The sequence below is a fragment of the Limulus polyphemus genome, unplaced genomic scaffold, assembly GCF_000517525.1.
Source record: "Limulus polyphemus unplaced genomic scaffold, Limulus_polyphemus-2.1.2 Scaffold3788, whole genome shotgun sequence".
NCBI lineage: Eukaryota > Metazoa > Arthropoda > Merostomata > Xiphosura > Limulidae > Limulus > Limulus polyphemus.
This window is the reverse complement of record NW_013669398.1, coordinates 48,195-66,324: the sequence shown is the minus strand read 5'-3', so window position 1 is coordinate 66,324 and position 18,130 is coordinate 48,195. Positions and strand designations below refer to the sequence as shown.

The following is an 18,130-nucleotide window of genomic DNA, read 5'->3' as shown; positions in this document are numbered from 1 at the left end:
AATACATTACATAATAAATTGGAGACTCGTCCAGGGTAAATTGTAATACATTACATAATAAATTGGAGACTCGTCCAGGGTAAATTGTAATACATTACATAATAAATTGGAAACTCGTCCAGGGTAAATTGTAATACGTAACAAGAGAAACTTAATTTATGCGTTCGATAATTATTGAGATAAGTCGATGTTTTAGAACCAGAGGGTTGATCATCTGTATCTGATTTATCAATAACTCGAAATGATTGAATTATTGACACACAATCCTATCTACATTGTGAAAGCATGGCGACCGAAACTGAGCGAGATTTTCTTCATTGTGAAAGCATGGCGACCGAAACTGAACGAGAGTTTCTACATTTTGAAAGCATGGCAACCGAAACTGAACGAGATTTTCTACATTTTGAAAGCATGGCGACCGAAACTGAACGAGATTTTCTACATTGTGAAGGCATGGCGACCGAAACTGAACGAGATTTTCTACATTGTGAAGGCATGGCGACTGAAATTGAACGAGATTTAGAACCACATAGCTGTTGATGCTACTTAGTGATTGTTTGGAAATACGAATCCTTCGTTACCTTGATTCTTTCAAATCTTTAACCTTTAGAACTGAAACTAACTGGGTAAGTAAGGAATATACTGTGTATACTTGTATGGTTGTGTATCCTAACACCCAAGGTGAGTCAGTCTATACAAATTTCTATGTGTGTGTCTATATATATAATACGGTCGGTCCGTGCAAGTACAGTAAGCTGTCCAAGGCAAGTCTTAAGCATCACTGCCATTGTCAGTCTACGAAAGTAGACTGGAAAAGAAAATTAACGTGTTATAACTTTCTTAGCTTAAGCCTAGTTTTTGTTCATAAATCAACATACGCTAAATTTGACACTCACTCACTAAAGTAATGTATTCCTGGGGAGCGGGAACGTGTATCGGAGGACAGGCGTCTTCGGCTCTTCTAACAAAACTTCCTAGTTGAAAACAACGTTGACACTCATTATGTTTTCTGCATATATTCCAAACGAGCAATACGATCGGTTTCATTTTGTGGAATTAAACTTAAACGTAGATTATGCGTTACGGAAATTTTCGATTGGAAGTTTCGATTATAAACAAAACTTAAACGAAGATTATGCGTTACGGAAATTTTCGATTGGAAGTTTCGATTATAAACAAAACTTAAACGAAGATTATGCGTTACGGAAATTTTCGATTGGAAGTTTCGATTATAAACAAAACTTAAACGAAGATTATGCGTTACGGAAATTTTCGATTGGAAGTTTTGATTATAAACAAAACTTAAACGAAGATTATGCGTTACGGAAAATTTCGATTGGAAGTTTCGATTATAAACAAAACTATACCAAATTAATTTAGTTTATTTCGTAAATTTTAATAACTCTGGAGAGACATACAAATTCACCCAAATTTATCTATCTTATTAGCGCCCTATCCCCCCCCCCCTCGCCAAGCACTGAATGTGTCTTATATCGTTGGACTATTCTTGGAATCAGTGTTCCTTAAGAGTTTCGAAATATTATCAAATTGTTAGAACACAATAAACAGAGATATAGTGTGTTCAACGCTATTAGACAAATTTAAAACGCAAATTTTGCTAAACGTCTTGCATGTTTACATTAGAAAAGATTGAAATACAATTGTTGCTAAACGATTTAGAAGTTTACATTGGACAAGTTTAAAATATCATTGTTGCCAAACGCTTTAGAAGTTTACATTAGACAAGCTAGAAATACAATTGTTGTTAAACGATTTAGAAGTTTACATTGGACAAGTTTAAAATACCATTGCTGCTAAACGATTTAGAAGTTTACATTAAACAAGTTAAAAATACAATTGTTGCTAAACGATTTAAAAGTTTACCTTGGACAATTTAAAAATACAATTGTTGCTAAACGATTTAGAAGTTTACATTGGACAAGTTCAAAATACAATTGTTGCTAAACGATTTAGAAGTTTACATTGGACAAGTTTAAAATACAATTGTTGCTAAACGATTTAGACGTTTACATAAGACAAGTTTAAAGTACAATTGTTGCTAAACGACTTAGAAGATTACATAAGACAAGTTTAAGATACAATTGTTGCTAAACGACTTAGAAGTTTACATAAGACAAGTTTAAGATACAATTGTTGCTAAACGATTTAGAATTTTACATTAGACAAGTTTAAAATACCATTGTTGCTAAACGATTTAGAAGTTTACATTAGACAAGTTTAATAAGTTATAACAAGTTTTAGGCGTCAAAGAATTCTCGAACTTGGTATTAAAGGTTGAAATACATAGAATTTAAATTTCAGATCTAAAGACGTGGTTGTTTGAGCGGCTCTAGCATTATTTAAGAAAACTACACTGCCCACGTAGTGTTTACCTATCCTTACCAAAAAGTCCAGTTTTCTATTTTTGACCCTATTAGAAGGTCCATTTTTATAGTGTTTACTAGCTGTTACAAAAGGTCCAGTTTTAAAATGTCCACTCCCTACTATAATGTTCTGTATTGTATTGAATAGTCCTATTTTGTAGTGTCTATCCTTAGAAGAAAGTCCACTTTTGTAATATTTACCCAAGTTAAAAATTCCAGTTGTGTAATGTCTAACCAAACTAGAAATTCCTATTTTGTAGCCCCTACAACTGCTAAAAAGTTCTCTTTCGTAGTGTCTATAGCCACACAAAAAGTCCCGTAAAAGTGCTCTTTCGTAGTTTCTGTAGCCACACAAAAAGTCCCGTAAAAGTGCTCTTTCGTAGTGTCTATAGCCACACAAAAAGTCCCGTAAAAGTGCTCTTTCGTAGTTTCTGTAGCCACACAAAAAGTCCCGTAAAAAGTGCTCTTTCGTAGTGTCTATAGCCACACAAAAAGCCCGTAAAAGTGCTCTTTCGTAGTGTTTATAGCCACACAAAAAGTCCCGTAAAAAGTGCTCTTTCGTAGTTTCTGTAGCCACACAAAAAGTCCCGTAAAAAGTGCTCTTTCGTAGTGTCTATTGCCACACAAAAAGTCCCGTAAAAGTGCTCTTTCGTAGTGTCTATAGCCACACAAAAAGTCCCGTAAAAGTGCTCTTTCGTATTGTCTATAGCCACACAGAAAGTCCCGTTTTGCGCAAGTAGAGATTTCGATAAATTACTTAAAATACACATATTTTCACCAAATAAAAACAGCACTTTGTTTTTTATTTCAAATAACGAGAAATATGAAATAGATTGCTTCTTAAATAAAGTTATCACTTAAAATATTAAAATTCACAAACGAACAACATTTTATTATGTACAATTAAAATCTTTATTTCAAACCGATTAAAAGTTCTAAAAGTCACTCTATATGTTTTAACGTGGTTTTACATCATCTTCAGAAGTGTGAAAAATAGTAGTGTGTGCAATATAAGTACAACAGCCATGGTCATGTGACACAAGTTTATAATCACGCCATCTACATACTTTATGATTTTCTAACTCTTAATCCTTATTTAAAATCAAGTTGTTTTTGCTGTGTTTCATTATTTCTATGGTTTCTCTAATATTTCTAGCAGTCATATTATTTGGCTGAGCCAAAATAACCGTTTTTTCTCACTGGGTGATATGTCCAGTATAATTTACACGTTCAGCTAATGTAGAATTTTCACTTTTATTTTTAACATTTCTTTTACGTTCATTTATTCTAAATTTTAAGTTTCTTCTCGTTTAACTAATGTACGCACGACGACATTCACATGGAGTGATGAAAATACTTATACCATTAAAAATTCAATATAATTTGAATAAATACATGAGATGAATCTGAAAGTAATGATATGCTTATATCTTTCGATATTGTATCATTATTCACGAAAGTTCCAGTCGTTGAAATTTTAAACACGATAAATTTAACAAAAACGAGTGGGAAAACTTTAATACTTTTTACTTTAATAATAAGATCTGTAATTAGACTGAAGGCCTAGCTGTGGGTTCTCCATTATCTCGCTTGTTATGTGATCTTTTTATGGATAGGTTTGAAACTGATGCTTTACAGAATGTCAAACTTAAACCGAAAATATTGATTAGGTATGTCGATGACATGTTCGTGGTGTGGCAGCATGGTAAAGGGAACTTGCTAGAGTTCGCTAATTACTTAAATAGTCTCGAACCCTCTATTCAATTTACTCACGAAGTTGAAGAAAACAACAGCTTACAGTTTTTGGACGTATTTGTTAAGAAAAACAAGAATACGTTAGAAACTACGGTCTCTTATAAATCTTTTTTCACTACACCAAGAATCATGTCATCCAAAGTCACAAAAATGTCAGCTTTTTACTTTTATATTTACAAGCCTTTAAAACTACGTTCTAATTTAGCAGGTTTAAAAAATGAACTGTTAATTATTAAACATGTAGCATTAGATAGAGGTTTCTGGCCTTATATTGTTGATAGAGCCATGAGGAACGCCCCCAGTAGCACAGCGGAATGTCTTCGGACTTACAACGCTAGAAACCGGGTTTCGATACCCGTGGCGGGCAGAGCACAGATAGCCCATTTGTAGCTTTGTGCTTAATTCCAAACAAACAAGCCATGAGGAAATTTAACAAAATAAACGTCGAACACAACAGTAAACTAAAATCAACATTTAATAAAAAAATATATATTTTTGCGATTTATTCCAGATTTATCATGTCAAATTTTTCATAAGTTCAAAAAGCAATAAAATCTTATTGCCATTTACAGACCATTGAATAAAATTAGTCAAATATGAAATAAAACTAAAGATGAAATAAATCTAATGGAGAAAACATGTATATATATAACGTTCAATGTAAATGTGGTTGTGCAAGCATTGGTCAAACTAGAAGAAACTTAAAATTTAGAATAAATGAACGTAAGAGAAATGTTAAAAACAAAAGTGAAAATTCTACATTAGCTGAACGTGTAAATTATACTGGACATATCATCCAGTGAGAAAAAAACGGTTATTTTGGCTCAACCAAATAATATGGCTGCTAGAAATATTAGAGAAACCATAGAAATAACGAAACACAGCAAAAACAACTTGATCTTATATAAGGATGAAGGGTTAGAAAGTATGTAGATGGCGCGATTTTCTTTTTTAAATTGTAAACTAGCAGTCACATGACCATGCCTGTTGTACTTGTATAGCACACAGTTACTGTTTTTCACACTCCTGAAGATGACGTGAAATCATATTGAAACATGTTGTGTGACTTTTAGAACCGTTGATCGGTTTGAAATAAAGATTTTAATTATTTATTATGAAACGTAGTTCGTTTGTGGATTTTAAATATATACACAAGATCATGAATTTTTAACCTTTTAATAAAAGAATATTAATTGAACCTATGTCGTGAAACAAAATGAGACATTTACGACCCTTCACGCGTGGAAATAAAAATATAGTAATGAATGGACAATAGAATATGGTAACAGGGCGATCTTACCAATCTGGAGTTCAGTGATGTGTTTGTCTCTACGATGGAAACTCATACACACAAAACCATTGTTACTGAAAACAAAACAAACACAGGTGATTAGTGTTGCTTCCATTATTAACGAAAACAAACAAGACACGAAAGATTATATCGCTTCTATTATAAATGAAAACGCAACAAACACAGGGGATTAGTGTCGCTTCCACTGTTAACGAATACAAACCAAACACAGGAGATTAGTGTCGCTTCTATTATAAATGAAAACAAACCAAACACAGGAGATTAGTGTCGCTTCTATTATGAATGAAAACAAATCAAACACAGGGGATTAGTGTTTGGTGGGACGGGGATTCGAACCCGCGACCCTCAGATTGCGAATCAAGCGCCCTAACCACGCGTCTATGTCAAGCCTGTGTAACATGACTTGCATCGTAAGGGAAGGACTTAGAAATATCATAGTAATGCACAACTTTTGCAGCACCCTGTACACGCTTTTTCTTATGTAACGAATAAACAACTGGGTATTTATAGATAGTAGTGTGAAAATTAATATTATTATTAACTCTCTGAAATTAACAGTTCTTCAAAACACAGCAGCAAAATGCATGAAGTTTCTTTTAAGTTTTGTAACTTTTTATCAGGCAAGTTTGTTTGTTTTTCTTTTGATCATAGCGAAGTAACTTTATTTTTATTTTTTGGCTTCTATAGGATCTGTAGCAACTTGAAACGACATAAATTTTCCGCCTAATAAAACATCAGTGAGTAACTTCCGGTCAAAATGAATTATTTCCGGTTATCACTATACGTGAACTCTTTCTTATGAAGATTTGATTTTGTATTATTTTTCAACATCCTGTTCGTGAGTTATGACGAAAGACATACAAGTTTCTTGTTTTTTTTTATACGGACATCAAGATATAGTTACGTCATTTTCTTCTGAGATAGCATTATTGTATTTCTGTCATAATTATTTGCTGAGGGCATCGCTATGAAACTGATCGATAAGAAAATGCTTTAGACTGTAAGGGTCTATGACGCTTGAATAATATCTTTAAAATGTAAGCCTTTTATTTTATCTTCGTTTCAAAAGAAAATGTAAAAAAATTAATTGTAGTAAGTCCTGCTGAAGAAAGAAAATTAAATATTCTTAAAATAATTTAAGAGAACATTTCAATAATTACATGTAAGAATTGCTTAAGTTGTTATGCTCATAAGAAAATAAATTTCAAAATAGCAAATGGCGAAAATGATCAGGTAAAACTAGCATTTTTTGGAGTAAGAATTTATTTGTCCAGTAATTAAGGTTATAATACATCCATTATTTTTCATTTTTTCATGTTGATTTCATTAATAGGTTAATATGATAAAATATAAATATTTTATTTGAGTTCTGTTTCATTCATTTATTATTGTCGTTTTCATTATGAGGATTATTTTGCCGTTAACATCAACGTTACTAAGTAGTGAATTAATGCATTGTAATCATCACCGTTAAATTCATTAACAGTATTGGTTAGAATGTTTAATGAATCTAATTATATCACTTTTTAAATTTATATTTTATCATTGTAGTTTTATTGTAAAGATTGCCTTGCATTGTTAGCTTAAAATTTGCATTTAGGAATAATCTAAGTCTCCTAAGCTGGCCGAAATTTGAGATAGCGATGAAGCAATGGATTGTAATCTTTATAAGTAATAACGTAAAAAGCTTATATTCAATTAGCTATACTGATTAGAAGTTTGATTTTTAATTTCGCCCTAAGTAGGCAGCTTACTTTGGTCAATCGGTTTTTTATGACATTGAATGATTCTATTTAGATCCACTTACCGAAGAAGTGGTTAACACTGCGAATAAGACGGTGGTGGTGGCTTACAGTACATCAGGATGGTAACATTTTCTCTCGTACTAATTCTTTCAGTTGCTAAAGTTAATCAGTACTCATCAAAGCAAGCTATCTACATAGATCGTAACTAAACATTCAGGTTACTTTCGCGTCTTCATAACCAGGTTTACGGTGGCTTATTCGAAAGCTGGAATTCCAATGGCTAAATATGTAGGACTTGCTATCGTCAAGAGTGTGCCAGTGATGATGAGCTGTGACCCAACCAGGAAACTGACAATTTATATCAGGAAGTCCACCTATTCAATTCAGAACAAAAAAAGCTTTAAGGATTTGATGCTAATGAATATATTTTTGATGTCAGATGATAAATATTCTGAGCACAATTTTATTTAATAGTCTTCTCGTAATTTGATAAAAAATATTATTCTTGCATTAAAGAAGGGTTTGACTAAATACTTTAATAAGAAAATCTCCCACCGTATATTTGTACACATTCCATAAAGTAATGATTTCATTAAGTCACAAAATTAGGTTAATTACGTTATTGCGTCAACGCCTGAAAAAACCTCATTGATGGCAATGAAATTTTAAAATACCTTTCAATAATATAATAAGAATAGAAATAGTCAGTCCCATCCGTTTAATTTGCCTTAGTTTGTAAAGTGTTGAGTTGGGTCATGGATGAGTGAAACAACTATATTATCTTATTATCAGCCATTTATAAATTAGTAACCTACTCTTAGCTAGGCGCATGGTCCGATAGCCCTCTCGTGGTGAAACAAGGCCGTCACACGTGGCATCAGCTGACTGAGATAGGAGGTAACTATCCGGAAGACTATCGTAAATCTAGTGAAATTAAACAAAGATTTGATTGTTGTAAGCCTTGCCAATCTTTCAAGAAACACACTGTTCATAACACAACATGATAGATAAAACTATATGCTACTGGCGTCTATGAGTATCATTATAAAACCGATGATATGTTGTAAAATCCTGTGGTTATAACAATCTTGATTTGAAATAAAGATTGGTACGGAAATGCCGTGGTTATAACAATCTTAACGTCAAACAAAGATTGGTACGAAAATATCGTGGTTATAACAATCCTAATGTTAAATAAAGATTGGCGCGAAAATACAGTTGCTATAACAATCCTAATGTTAAATAAAGATTGGCGCGAAAATACAGTTGCTATAACAATCCTAATGTCAAACAAAACTGGCGCAAAATACAGTTGCTATAACAATCCTAATGTGAAATAAAGATTGGCGTGATCGACAGTGTTTAGGAGATTGAGCTGTTTAAATGATTTTGCTAAATAAAATTATATTAACATTTTCTGATTTATGGCTGCCATATATCATACACCGTATACCGTACTTATATAATGAAAATTCCACCATCCAAAGATCCACAGATTTTATATTCATTTGTTTCGAAATTTTGACTTTCTTTATTTAACTGAAACACGAAGAATGCATGTTACCTAAATGCCGAGCTACGTATCGTGAGGTCCTAAGCTCGAGCCCGTGATGTGTCACTAAACTTGATCCGTATTTTTATCATGATTTCATTGTAAGTGTTGCTTTTCTACCATTTTGTTAAAAATAGCTCTGTAGGTGGCGCTCATTTTTGTTACTCTTTTTTTTTTTTCTGGTCAACAATTCAAAATTAGAGCCTATGCCTAAGCCTTGGAAGTCTCTGATTCAAAATCAGAGGCTATGCCTGAATCTTAGAAGTCTCTGATTCAAAATTAGAGGCTATGCCTGAGCCTTAGAAGTCTCTGATGTGGATGTTTAGCTCATGTATCGCATAAGGTGTCATTTAGGTTGTAGAGAACAAATACCATAATAGAACACGTATATTCATAAAACCCTCATTTAGTGGAAGGGAAAAAATATTCACCTTTAACTCTAAACCTGAAACCTGAGGGTGAAACCCACTCAAACGACCATTTTGATTCAAGTCAACTATCACTTTTCTGATTAGTAATAATAGTTTTAAACTATTAATGATAAATACTTTCCCTGAGGTGTATAGCAACGTTTTCTTAAAGGTTTCTAACTTTGTAACGTATGTGAGGCACCGTCATGAACTCGACTAGCTTTTTTATATTTCCTTTGGTTTTATAACGTTTAAATTCTTCGCTTTTCCTTCTTTATTTCTTCTTTTTATTTAATAAGAAACAGATCTTTGCTCCGTATTCAAGTCACCAGAAATTGAGAAATGCAATACGGTCTATTCAAAATAAATACTGTCATTTTGAACGTTTGTAATCATTGGTTTTCCATATTTTTTGTTTCATTTTGAATAATTCGTTTCTTCAGCTCGCGTACACGAACATTCAGTGTATCCTACTTTAAACAGATCGATCTTGTAGAATCTCCAAGAGCACGTCCTCTATCGATTATTCGCTGTTGATTCCTTTTTCTTAACTTCTCAAGTTTTCTTCAGTCATGTACTAACTATTGTGGATCGTGATTTCTCGTGTTTCATAGAGTAGCAAGAAATCATCCATCAGGTTATTGGTTTCAATACACACGAACTTTCCTAATTTCGTTATGATGGAAGATTGAAGTTGTAACTCTGCAAGTAGGAAGCTACTACAGAAGCAATGTGTTACTTTAGATAATGTAACCGTGTAATCATCCATTCCCTTCCTTTTGAAACATCGGATTGTTTAGTCCTCCCCCACAAAAACAACAACATAAAAAAGCAACTTTCATTCTATAAAGTTGAATACGCATACGAGTACTTTTCTATTTTCATATGATGAATATTTTGATAATCTGCTTTAGAATCTCCATAGATTCTCTTTCACAAACGCTCAAAAAATTGATTTTAAAGAATAAAAACAAATCAGTAATAGATTGAAATATTATTATTAAAGACTAAAAGAATAGATTAACTTATAAACTTGGTTTGAACCTGTTTTTGCTTTGATGAAAACAAATTTATAGTCTACACAATTCTTGGACTTATGAATAGCTGTGCTTTACCTTATCAACCTGTGTCTCCAAAACCACCAAGCATCGTCTCACAAACATTAAAATATTGCTGAAGTAGTAAATAGTTCATGGTCACTCATCTCAGTGGTAAATATAATTATTTTTTACGACAGCATAACTTAAAGGATAACCAATTTAACTCAGAACAATGAATCTGTAATTTCGTCTTTGTAAGACGTAAGTTAAAATAAAACAAATCTCATCATATGAACGTAAACTTACACAACATCGATAAGTATGTTCGTCTTTGTAAGACGTAAATTAAAATAAAAATCACATCATATGAACCTAAACTTACACAACATCGGTAAGCATCTTCGTTTTTGTAAGACGTAAGTTAAAATAAAACAAATCTCATCATATAAACGTAAACTTACACAACATCGATAAGCATCTTCGTTTTTGTAAGACGTAAATTAAAATAAAACAAATCTCATCATATGAACGTAAACTTACACAACATCGATAAGCATCTTCGTTTTTGTAAGACGTAAATTAAAATAAAGAAATCACATCATATGGACGTAAACTTACATAACATCGATAAGTATCTTCGTCTTTGTAAGTTAAAATAAGTTTCAGCGTGCAAACGTAAACTTACAAAACATCAACAAATACTTGCGTCGTTGTAGGACACTAGTTAAAATAAGGACAAATACCAACATGTAAACTTGAACTTACGAAACATCGATAAGTATCTTCGTCTTTGTAAGATATTCTGTAATTTTTCTTATTGATCATTTTTCCAACTAGATAATGAGCTGAGCCTTCTTTCCACGTGGCTACACAGGTCAGCTCCTCCTCTGAAATAGAGTTCAAGTAATCACAGCGACACTTAGACTAAGTAAGCTCTCTTCATATCCGCACTCCTTCTATATCACTCCGTATAGTCGTAAAATGATTTTATTCTAGTTAGTTTCATTATTTATCCCTATAATTAATTTTGCAGTGAATGATGTTAAGACGTTTGTGCACGACTAAAGCAGCACGTTGAATAAACTCACCGCTACTCTCTGATTTCAGAACATCTACACAAGCCTGAAAGCGGAACAAAAGTTTGGAGTCATCGGTGCAAGAGTCTATAGTAGAGACCGGGTAGTTACACTCTCCGTGACCTCGGCTGTAGCTAAAGGTGAAAGGTCCTTTGAAAGGACAGGGAACTGGAGCAGCATTCACTGGAGAAATATAGAAAAAAAACAAAAACGATAAAAACATTTCAGAATACAAGTAAGCTAGTAAACTGAAATTGAGTTTATACGAATTAAGTACACGAAATAATAACGAAAATAAAAGTTTAGAAAGATTCTAGAATAAAATAAAACAAAATATAATGAATGAAGACATCTCGAGAGTTGTTACATTATAGAGGTTTGACGTAAGTATGCAATGAGAGGAGAGCTTCAAACCACACAAAAACAGTAGTAATAAATTTAATTATTCGTGACACAGAACAGTGAATCAAGGAACTATAATTAGGCACATAAAAAGATGAGAAATGATGACGATTAAAACATTCATGAAAGACAAGAAAATATATTAAAAGATGACAGTTTCGAAGCCAAGAGGTACTAACCCTACAAAATTAAAGAAAAGAAAAAATGGCAGATGAGAAATAAATTCGTTTGTTTATTGTTAAACGCAAAACTGATATAATGAGTTATCTGTGTTGTGCCTAACGCAAGGACCGAACCTTGCATTTTGTTATCATACACTTTCATGTTTACCCCTAAACCTTGTGCCACCAGGGAATTATTGTAATACAAAAATTAGATATAATTTTACATTTATTTTCAACATCTATAATCTTTATTTCTATATCTAAGCTTCGATTTTTCTCGTAACTAACTAAAAAATGTTTAGTATAACTTGATCTTTGAAATTTTATGCATTACCAAAACCATGTAAATACAAAATTAATAAAGAAATAATATCGAATGGTTTCATAAATTTAATGCTATTATGCTCTGTGATTTAAAAATAAAATACGAAAGGTATAGATATTTGGTTTTGTTAATAGATAAATTTATGAATATTCTAATGTAGTAAGGATTAAAAAATAGTTTTACTAGGGATTAAAAATAATAGTTTTACTAGGGATTAAAATAATAGTTTTATTAGGGATTAAAAAATAATAGTTTTACTAGGGATTAAAAAATAATAGTTTTACTAGGGATTAAAAATAATACTTTTATTAGGGATTAAAAACAATAGTTTTACTAGGGATTAAAAATAATAGTTTTATTAGGGATTTAAAAATAATAGTTTTATTAGGGATTAAAAATAATGGTTTTACAACATCCATAAAAGTAGACCGGAATATCTATAATTTTGGTTCAAGTCGGCCTTAAATATAAGATGGAAAATAAATCGTTATCAAAATCCGGCTTTTTAGATAGTTATATGCACTTACAACAAGCATTACTAACTGTTTAGTTTTACTATGACAGTTTTTGATTTAAATTATTATATCCTGCAAATATAATAATTGTTTGTTGCTGATGTTAATGTCGTAAGCTCAAGATTTTTCGGGGAAGAATTCATGGACCACAAATGTAATAGAAATATTTCGTAAAAAAACTTTTAGTCTCAGAGGAGTATTATCGTCAAGTTTTATTTAACGTAAGTTTATAATTAGAATATACTGACTATTTGTTCTCATTTGAAAGCTGTACGAAGATAACAGTAAATAGAAAGAAACTGTATATCATTAATTATTGTATTACCTATAAAGAGTGGAGTATTACGACCTTTTATTCCACTGAATGAGAAATTACATCATTAAAAATCATGCAGTCTTTGCTGTTGTATTTTTTGTTTTTCATTTAGAACCGTAACTTCTATTAAGTAAAGATTTTTTTTTTATGGTATACTGAAATAATTCTTCGATTTTCTGATTGGTTTACTGCCACTATTGTCACACGGCGGTAACCAGTATATTTCTCTGATTGGTTAACTGCCATTATCGTCACTTAGAAATAGTTAGTCTTTTTCTCTGATTGGTTAACTGCCATTATCGTCACTTAGAAATAGTTAGTCTTTTTCTCTGATTGGTTTACTGACACACAATAGCTGAGTTATTTTTCTCAGAGTTGTTTGCTGTTAGGTTGTTTTCTCTAATTAATTCGCTACAGCACTTATCACACATGATTGTTTATGTTCGTCAGATTGTGCTGTAAGGGCAACAGAAACAGAATGTAAACATAAAAAAAAAACTGTTGAAGTATATACATGTTCTTGTAATTCATACCATGATATAAAAACTCCATTAAAAACAAACGGTGATTGGTGTAACAATTAAAATTGAAATTGTTCGTCCTGTATTGAACGGTGAAGTTTCAAAGATTCGTGATTTTCACAAACACTTCAAATCATCTGGAACATTATATATGCAAAGGTTAAACACGGTCCTACTTAAATGTTTGGGGTTCTAATTGTATATGATTTTCTTGTTTCACTAAAATATCGGTTCTATTGATTTGAAAAACACTATGTTTGCCCTATGCATGACAATTCTATGTTATTGTATTTCTATATAACACTATTTTTGCCCTATGTATGAGAAATTTACATGTTATTGTATTTCTATAATACCATGTTTGCCCTATGCATGACAATTTTACATGTTATTGTATTTTTATATATAATATTTTGCTTCTTTCTTTGTTTGTTGTTGAGCACAAAGCTATGGGCTATCTGTTTCGAGACCCATTGTGGTTCTCGAAACCCGGTTTCTAGCGTTGTAAGTCGGATGTGCCACTGGGGAGGGGAGCGCTCTGGTGTTCAATAAAACCCTTACCCACAATTATTTAGGGAAAGTAAGAGATATATTTGAAACGCTATTTTTATGCAGCTTTAATTCGAAATACGTTTAAGACTAATTAAGATGAAAGCGATGGAAAAAAAACACCTTAATTCCAGTGTAATTTCAGGAATATAAAGTCTCGATATTTTGCCAATTTATGTTTTACACCACTATAGTTTGGTGTAAGATAATCTTGCTTGTCTGATATGTGTATATACCCGAATCTCTCTCTCAATTTGAAATTAGTTCAGATATGGGCTAGAGTGAGAAATGGTGTTTAAACCAAAATGAATAATATTTTCTGATCTTCCATGAACCATATTAACCTTTGTTCTCCGTCTAAAAATAAAGAATGGGTACAAAAAAGTTCTTATAGTTGTCATAAACCTTTGTTGTGATAACGTATATAGCCATCAGATCACTAAAACTGATTATATTTTCATTACATATTACACAGGCAACGAAATATACAAGAATTTAAGTTGGAATTAATGCCTCGAGGCTGCTATGAAAGTAAATACAATCACTATCTTATTTGTGTACCAGCTGACATCTTTATTATGCTAATACAGATAAACTAACTTTATTTAGAAGATGTATACCAACCATACTCAACATATGGTAGGATAACATTCCACAGAGATTTAACAATTGGGAATCCTTATCTCTACAGACCAGAAAACCCTAACTTGTCATCCTATTTATTATTTCTCGTACTATACCCTGTTCCTTCTCCATCTTGATGAAATATAAAGAGTTGCCTTGAAAGACTTGTCGTCATTTATATTATTCTCATTGATGTTTTTTGTTTAACATGCTCATCTTTTCTCCTGCCCTCTAGTGTCGTCTTTTCGAATATACTTGAATTAATCATACGTCTTTTTATTTTTCATTTCTCATACATCAGTCTGAATTGTTTTTTTAATACATCTGTTATATGCGGACTTACAAGGCTAGAAACCGGGTTTTTATATTCTTGGTGGGCAAAGCACGGATAGCCCATTGTGTAGCTTTGTGTTTAGCTACAAACTAACAAACTAATACATCTGCATTTATCATTCTGCCACCTGGCGGCCTAAAGTATATATATTAGGTCGTCAAGAAATTAATGTCCATTTTTATTAGGTGAAAAAACCTGAACAACTTATATATCAAAACATTTATTAAATGAAATAGTCTCCATACTTATCGATGGTGTTTTTCCATCTTACAATCAGGTTGTTAATGCTCTGATTACAGAATTCACTTGGTTTTGAAACAAAAAAACAACATGTCGATGTTCTCTTTAACACCTTCCACATTTGCATACGTTTTCCCATTAAGGTGTTGTTTCAGCGAACGAAAAAGAAGGTAACCTGATGGTGCCATATCTGGAGAATATGGTGGGTGGGGGAGAACTTCCGAACCCAACACCTTAATCTTGTGTTGCGTCAAACGTGCCACATGTGGATGTGCATTGACGAGTGAAGGGAGTTTCTGATGAAAGGCTTGATTTAAACGTTCCAGTTGCTGGCTATAGATCTCTGCATTGACACTTCGCTGTGGATTTAGGAGTTCGAAAGGAATTACTCCTTTTCGATGACGAGGAACCCACTTTGAGACTAATAATGGCTGGAGACGGCTTGAATGGGTAATGACGAAAAACTTTAATATAAGTTTAACATAACAGCAAATGTACAACGTTTCGACAAGGTTTTGTCATCAAACATTTTTCCTTTGATGTCCCACCAAATGCAAAGCAACACTTTCTGCAGATGGAGTCCAGGTTTTGGAGTCAGAAATGGTTTTTGGCCTGGGATTGAGCCATTGTTTTTGGCGTTTAATAATTGTATAGAGAATCCATTTTTCACCACCGGTGACAATTCTGTCGAAAAATGGTTCACGCGTATTACGCGCTAGAAAAGACGACGCAACTATTACACATTGGAAACGATGATCATGAAAGAGTTCGTGAGGCACCCAAACACCTTCTTTATGGAGTTTTCCCATATTCCTTAGATCTTTACGTATTGTGTCATGAAAGACATGCAATTTCAGAGTCATTTTATGAATGCGTTGACTCAACAAGCGTCTTCAGAGCATCTATATCAATTCCAACATGTCGGCCCCTGCCATCACAGTTTTTAAGGATAAAATCACCTGAACGAAATTTGCTGAACCATCGTTGACACTTATGAACGTTCAAAACATTTTCATAAACTTCTTTGGTATTCTTTGTGGCTACAGAGGCGTTGATTCCCTTCTTGTATTCAAACAGCATTACATGCCGAATGTGTGTTTCGTCGTGTGCCATCACTATAAGGGATTAGAGTATACTAAACTTTACACATTATATAGGCTACACTAACGTGACGCTTAGGTGGTTCGTTTAACTATTATACGTTTTTTTTGGGGGGGGGAGGGATCAGTGAAAGTGTTCCAAAACGCGACATTAATTTCTAGACAACCACAAGCATTAGTTTTCCATCTTTATATTGAAACTATGATAATTGTGTTCTGAAAAAAAACCAGCAACTTCATGATAACTGAAGACTGAAAAAGAACCGAAATATTACGCGCTTTGAGTGTATTGTTTGTTTGTTTTTAAGCACAAAACTACACAATGAGCTATCTTTGCTGTGCCCACAAAGGTATCTAAACCAGGTTTTTAGCGTTATAAGCCTTTAAATATATATATACCCCTACTTTGTAAACTTCGTTAGTTATTTATCATGATATGTTTTGTTTTTAAGCTATAAATATTTATTGCTCTTTAAGGCACGTAATCTAATGGCTTCCATAATATATAGTTTCCTGGTTGAACCAGAAATTTCACTTGTAAAAAAGGTCCATTTAGCACTTGTGTTTCCGATTTTTGTTTTCAATACTCAACACACATAACCATTCTTCAATACTATTATATTACCGACTATGTTCCAGAGAGAGATGGGAAACGGGCGACCTTAATTATGTGTCACACCCCTTTACGTTTGCAGAGTACGTCGACTATACGATTTTTGTACGTTAGCTGGCTCGTTTCTAGCACGTCAATACCTAACGATCATGTGAATCATCATTCGTTTGTTTCCATGGCTATTATTACTAGCAACTGTTTGTCTGGAACAGCTACCGTTGTCAAGAGATAAGATTTTCTCCCGAATTCATAATGCAAATATGTTCATCCCACCAGAGAAAAGAGAAGCACAGCTGTAAGTTTTCAAAATCTTATCTTTTAATGGAGTTTGCTGGAATCGTGACCTTTCGTGTTGTTCTGAAGACAAAACTGCGTTCCTTGCGAAGGTTTCAGCTAATGGAAGCTGACAATAAATGTACATGACTTAAGCTACAAGAAGCTTTTCCATAGGCTTCAACTTAATGTTACATAAATACACAGTAATGCTTGCTTAGCTAATACGATACCTTCACGCTTTGTCTCGGTGCTTACGATCACGTTTTCCGAAATCCTTTTCATTGCCTCTTTTATCTATTTATTATTTTATGGAATGTGACTTGTCGTAACCTTATCGAAACATCTCGTAATGCCGCAAGGAAAATATTCGAGAATGTTAATTATCTCCAACGAAAGTCAACACCGGGTCATTTTTTACTTATTTTTTGTTTATTTGTTTTTAGAGCAAAGCCACATTGGACTATCTGCTATGTTCACCATGGGAAATCGAATCCCAGATTTCAGCGTTGTAAGCCCTTAGACTTACCACTGTCCCACGTGCAGACAATCTGAAAAACAAATAGGAGGAAAGGAGTATGTTTCAAAACATAGAGAACGTCTGGTGTAGCAATCAATATATGTATTTACAGTTGCATACTCTAGTTACATCACAGGTAGAACGAGCACATTGTATTTACGAGTTAAAATAATCTAAATCACATGACATTGTCATTTTAACTTCAATATATGATCTTGATCATTTCCTTTAAATATACTAATCTTCAAATGTTATAACCTACGGGATCTTACGTTCGTCAACTATTCGAAACATCGCTTTAACGCTCCCATGGATCACTATTTGTAGCCCGGCATGGCCAGGCGGATAAGGCATTCGACT

General features: G+C 32.9%; 1 protein-coding gene across 1 annotated transcript in view; it reads right to left on the bottom strand.

The window, feature by feature from the left end:
- Positions 1-18,130, bottom strand: part of LOC106470045 — a gene marked incomplete at its 5' end in the record, with an annotated part of 68,323 nt that overhangs the window by 18,465 nt on the left and 31,728 nt on the right. Inside the window, 7 exons of the mRNA XM_013930568.2 lie at positions 897-974; positions 5,440-5,504; positions 7,026-7,114; positions 7,419-7,570; positions 8,012-8,120; positions 10,964-11,085; positions 11,287-11,457. Coding sequence (XP_013786022.2) covers positions 897-974; positions 5,440-5,504; positions 7,026-7,114; positions 7,419-7,570; positions 8,012-8,120; positions 10,964-11,085; positions 11,287-11,457 — 786 coding nt within the window. The remainder of the gene's footprint in view (positions 1-896; positions 975-5,439; positions 5,505-7,025; positions 7,115-7,418; positions 7,571-8,011; positions 8,121-10,963; positions 11,086-11,286; positions 11,458-18,130) is intronic.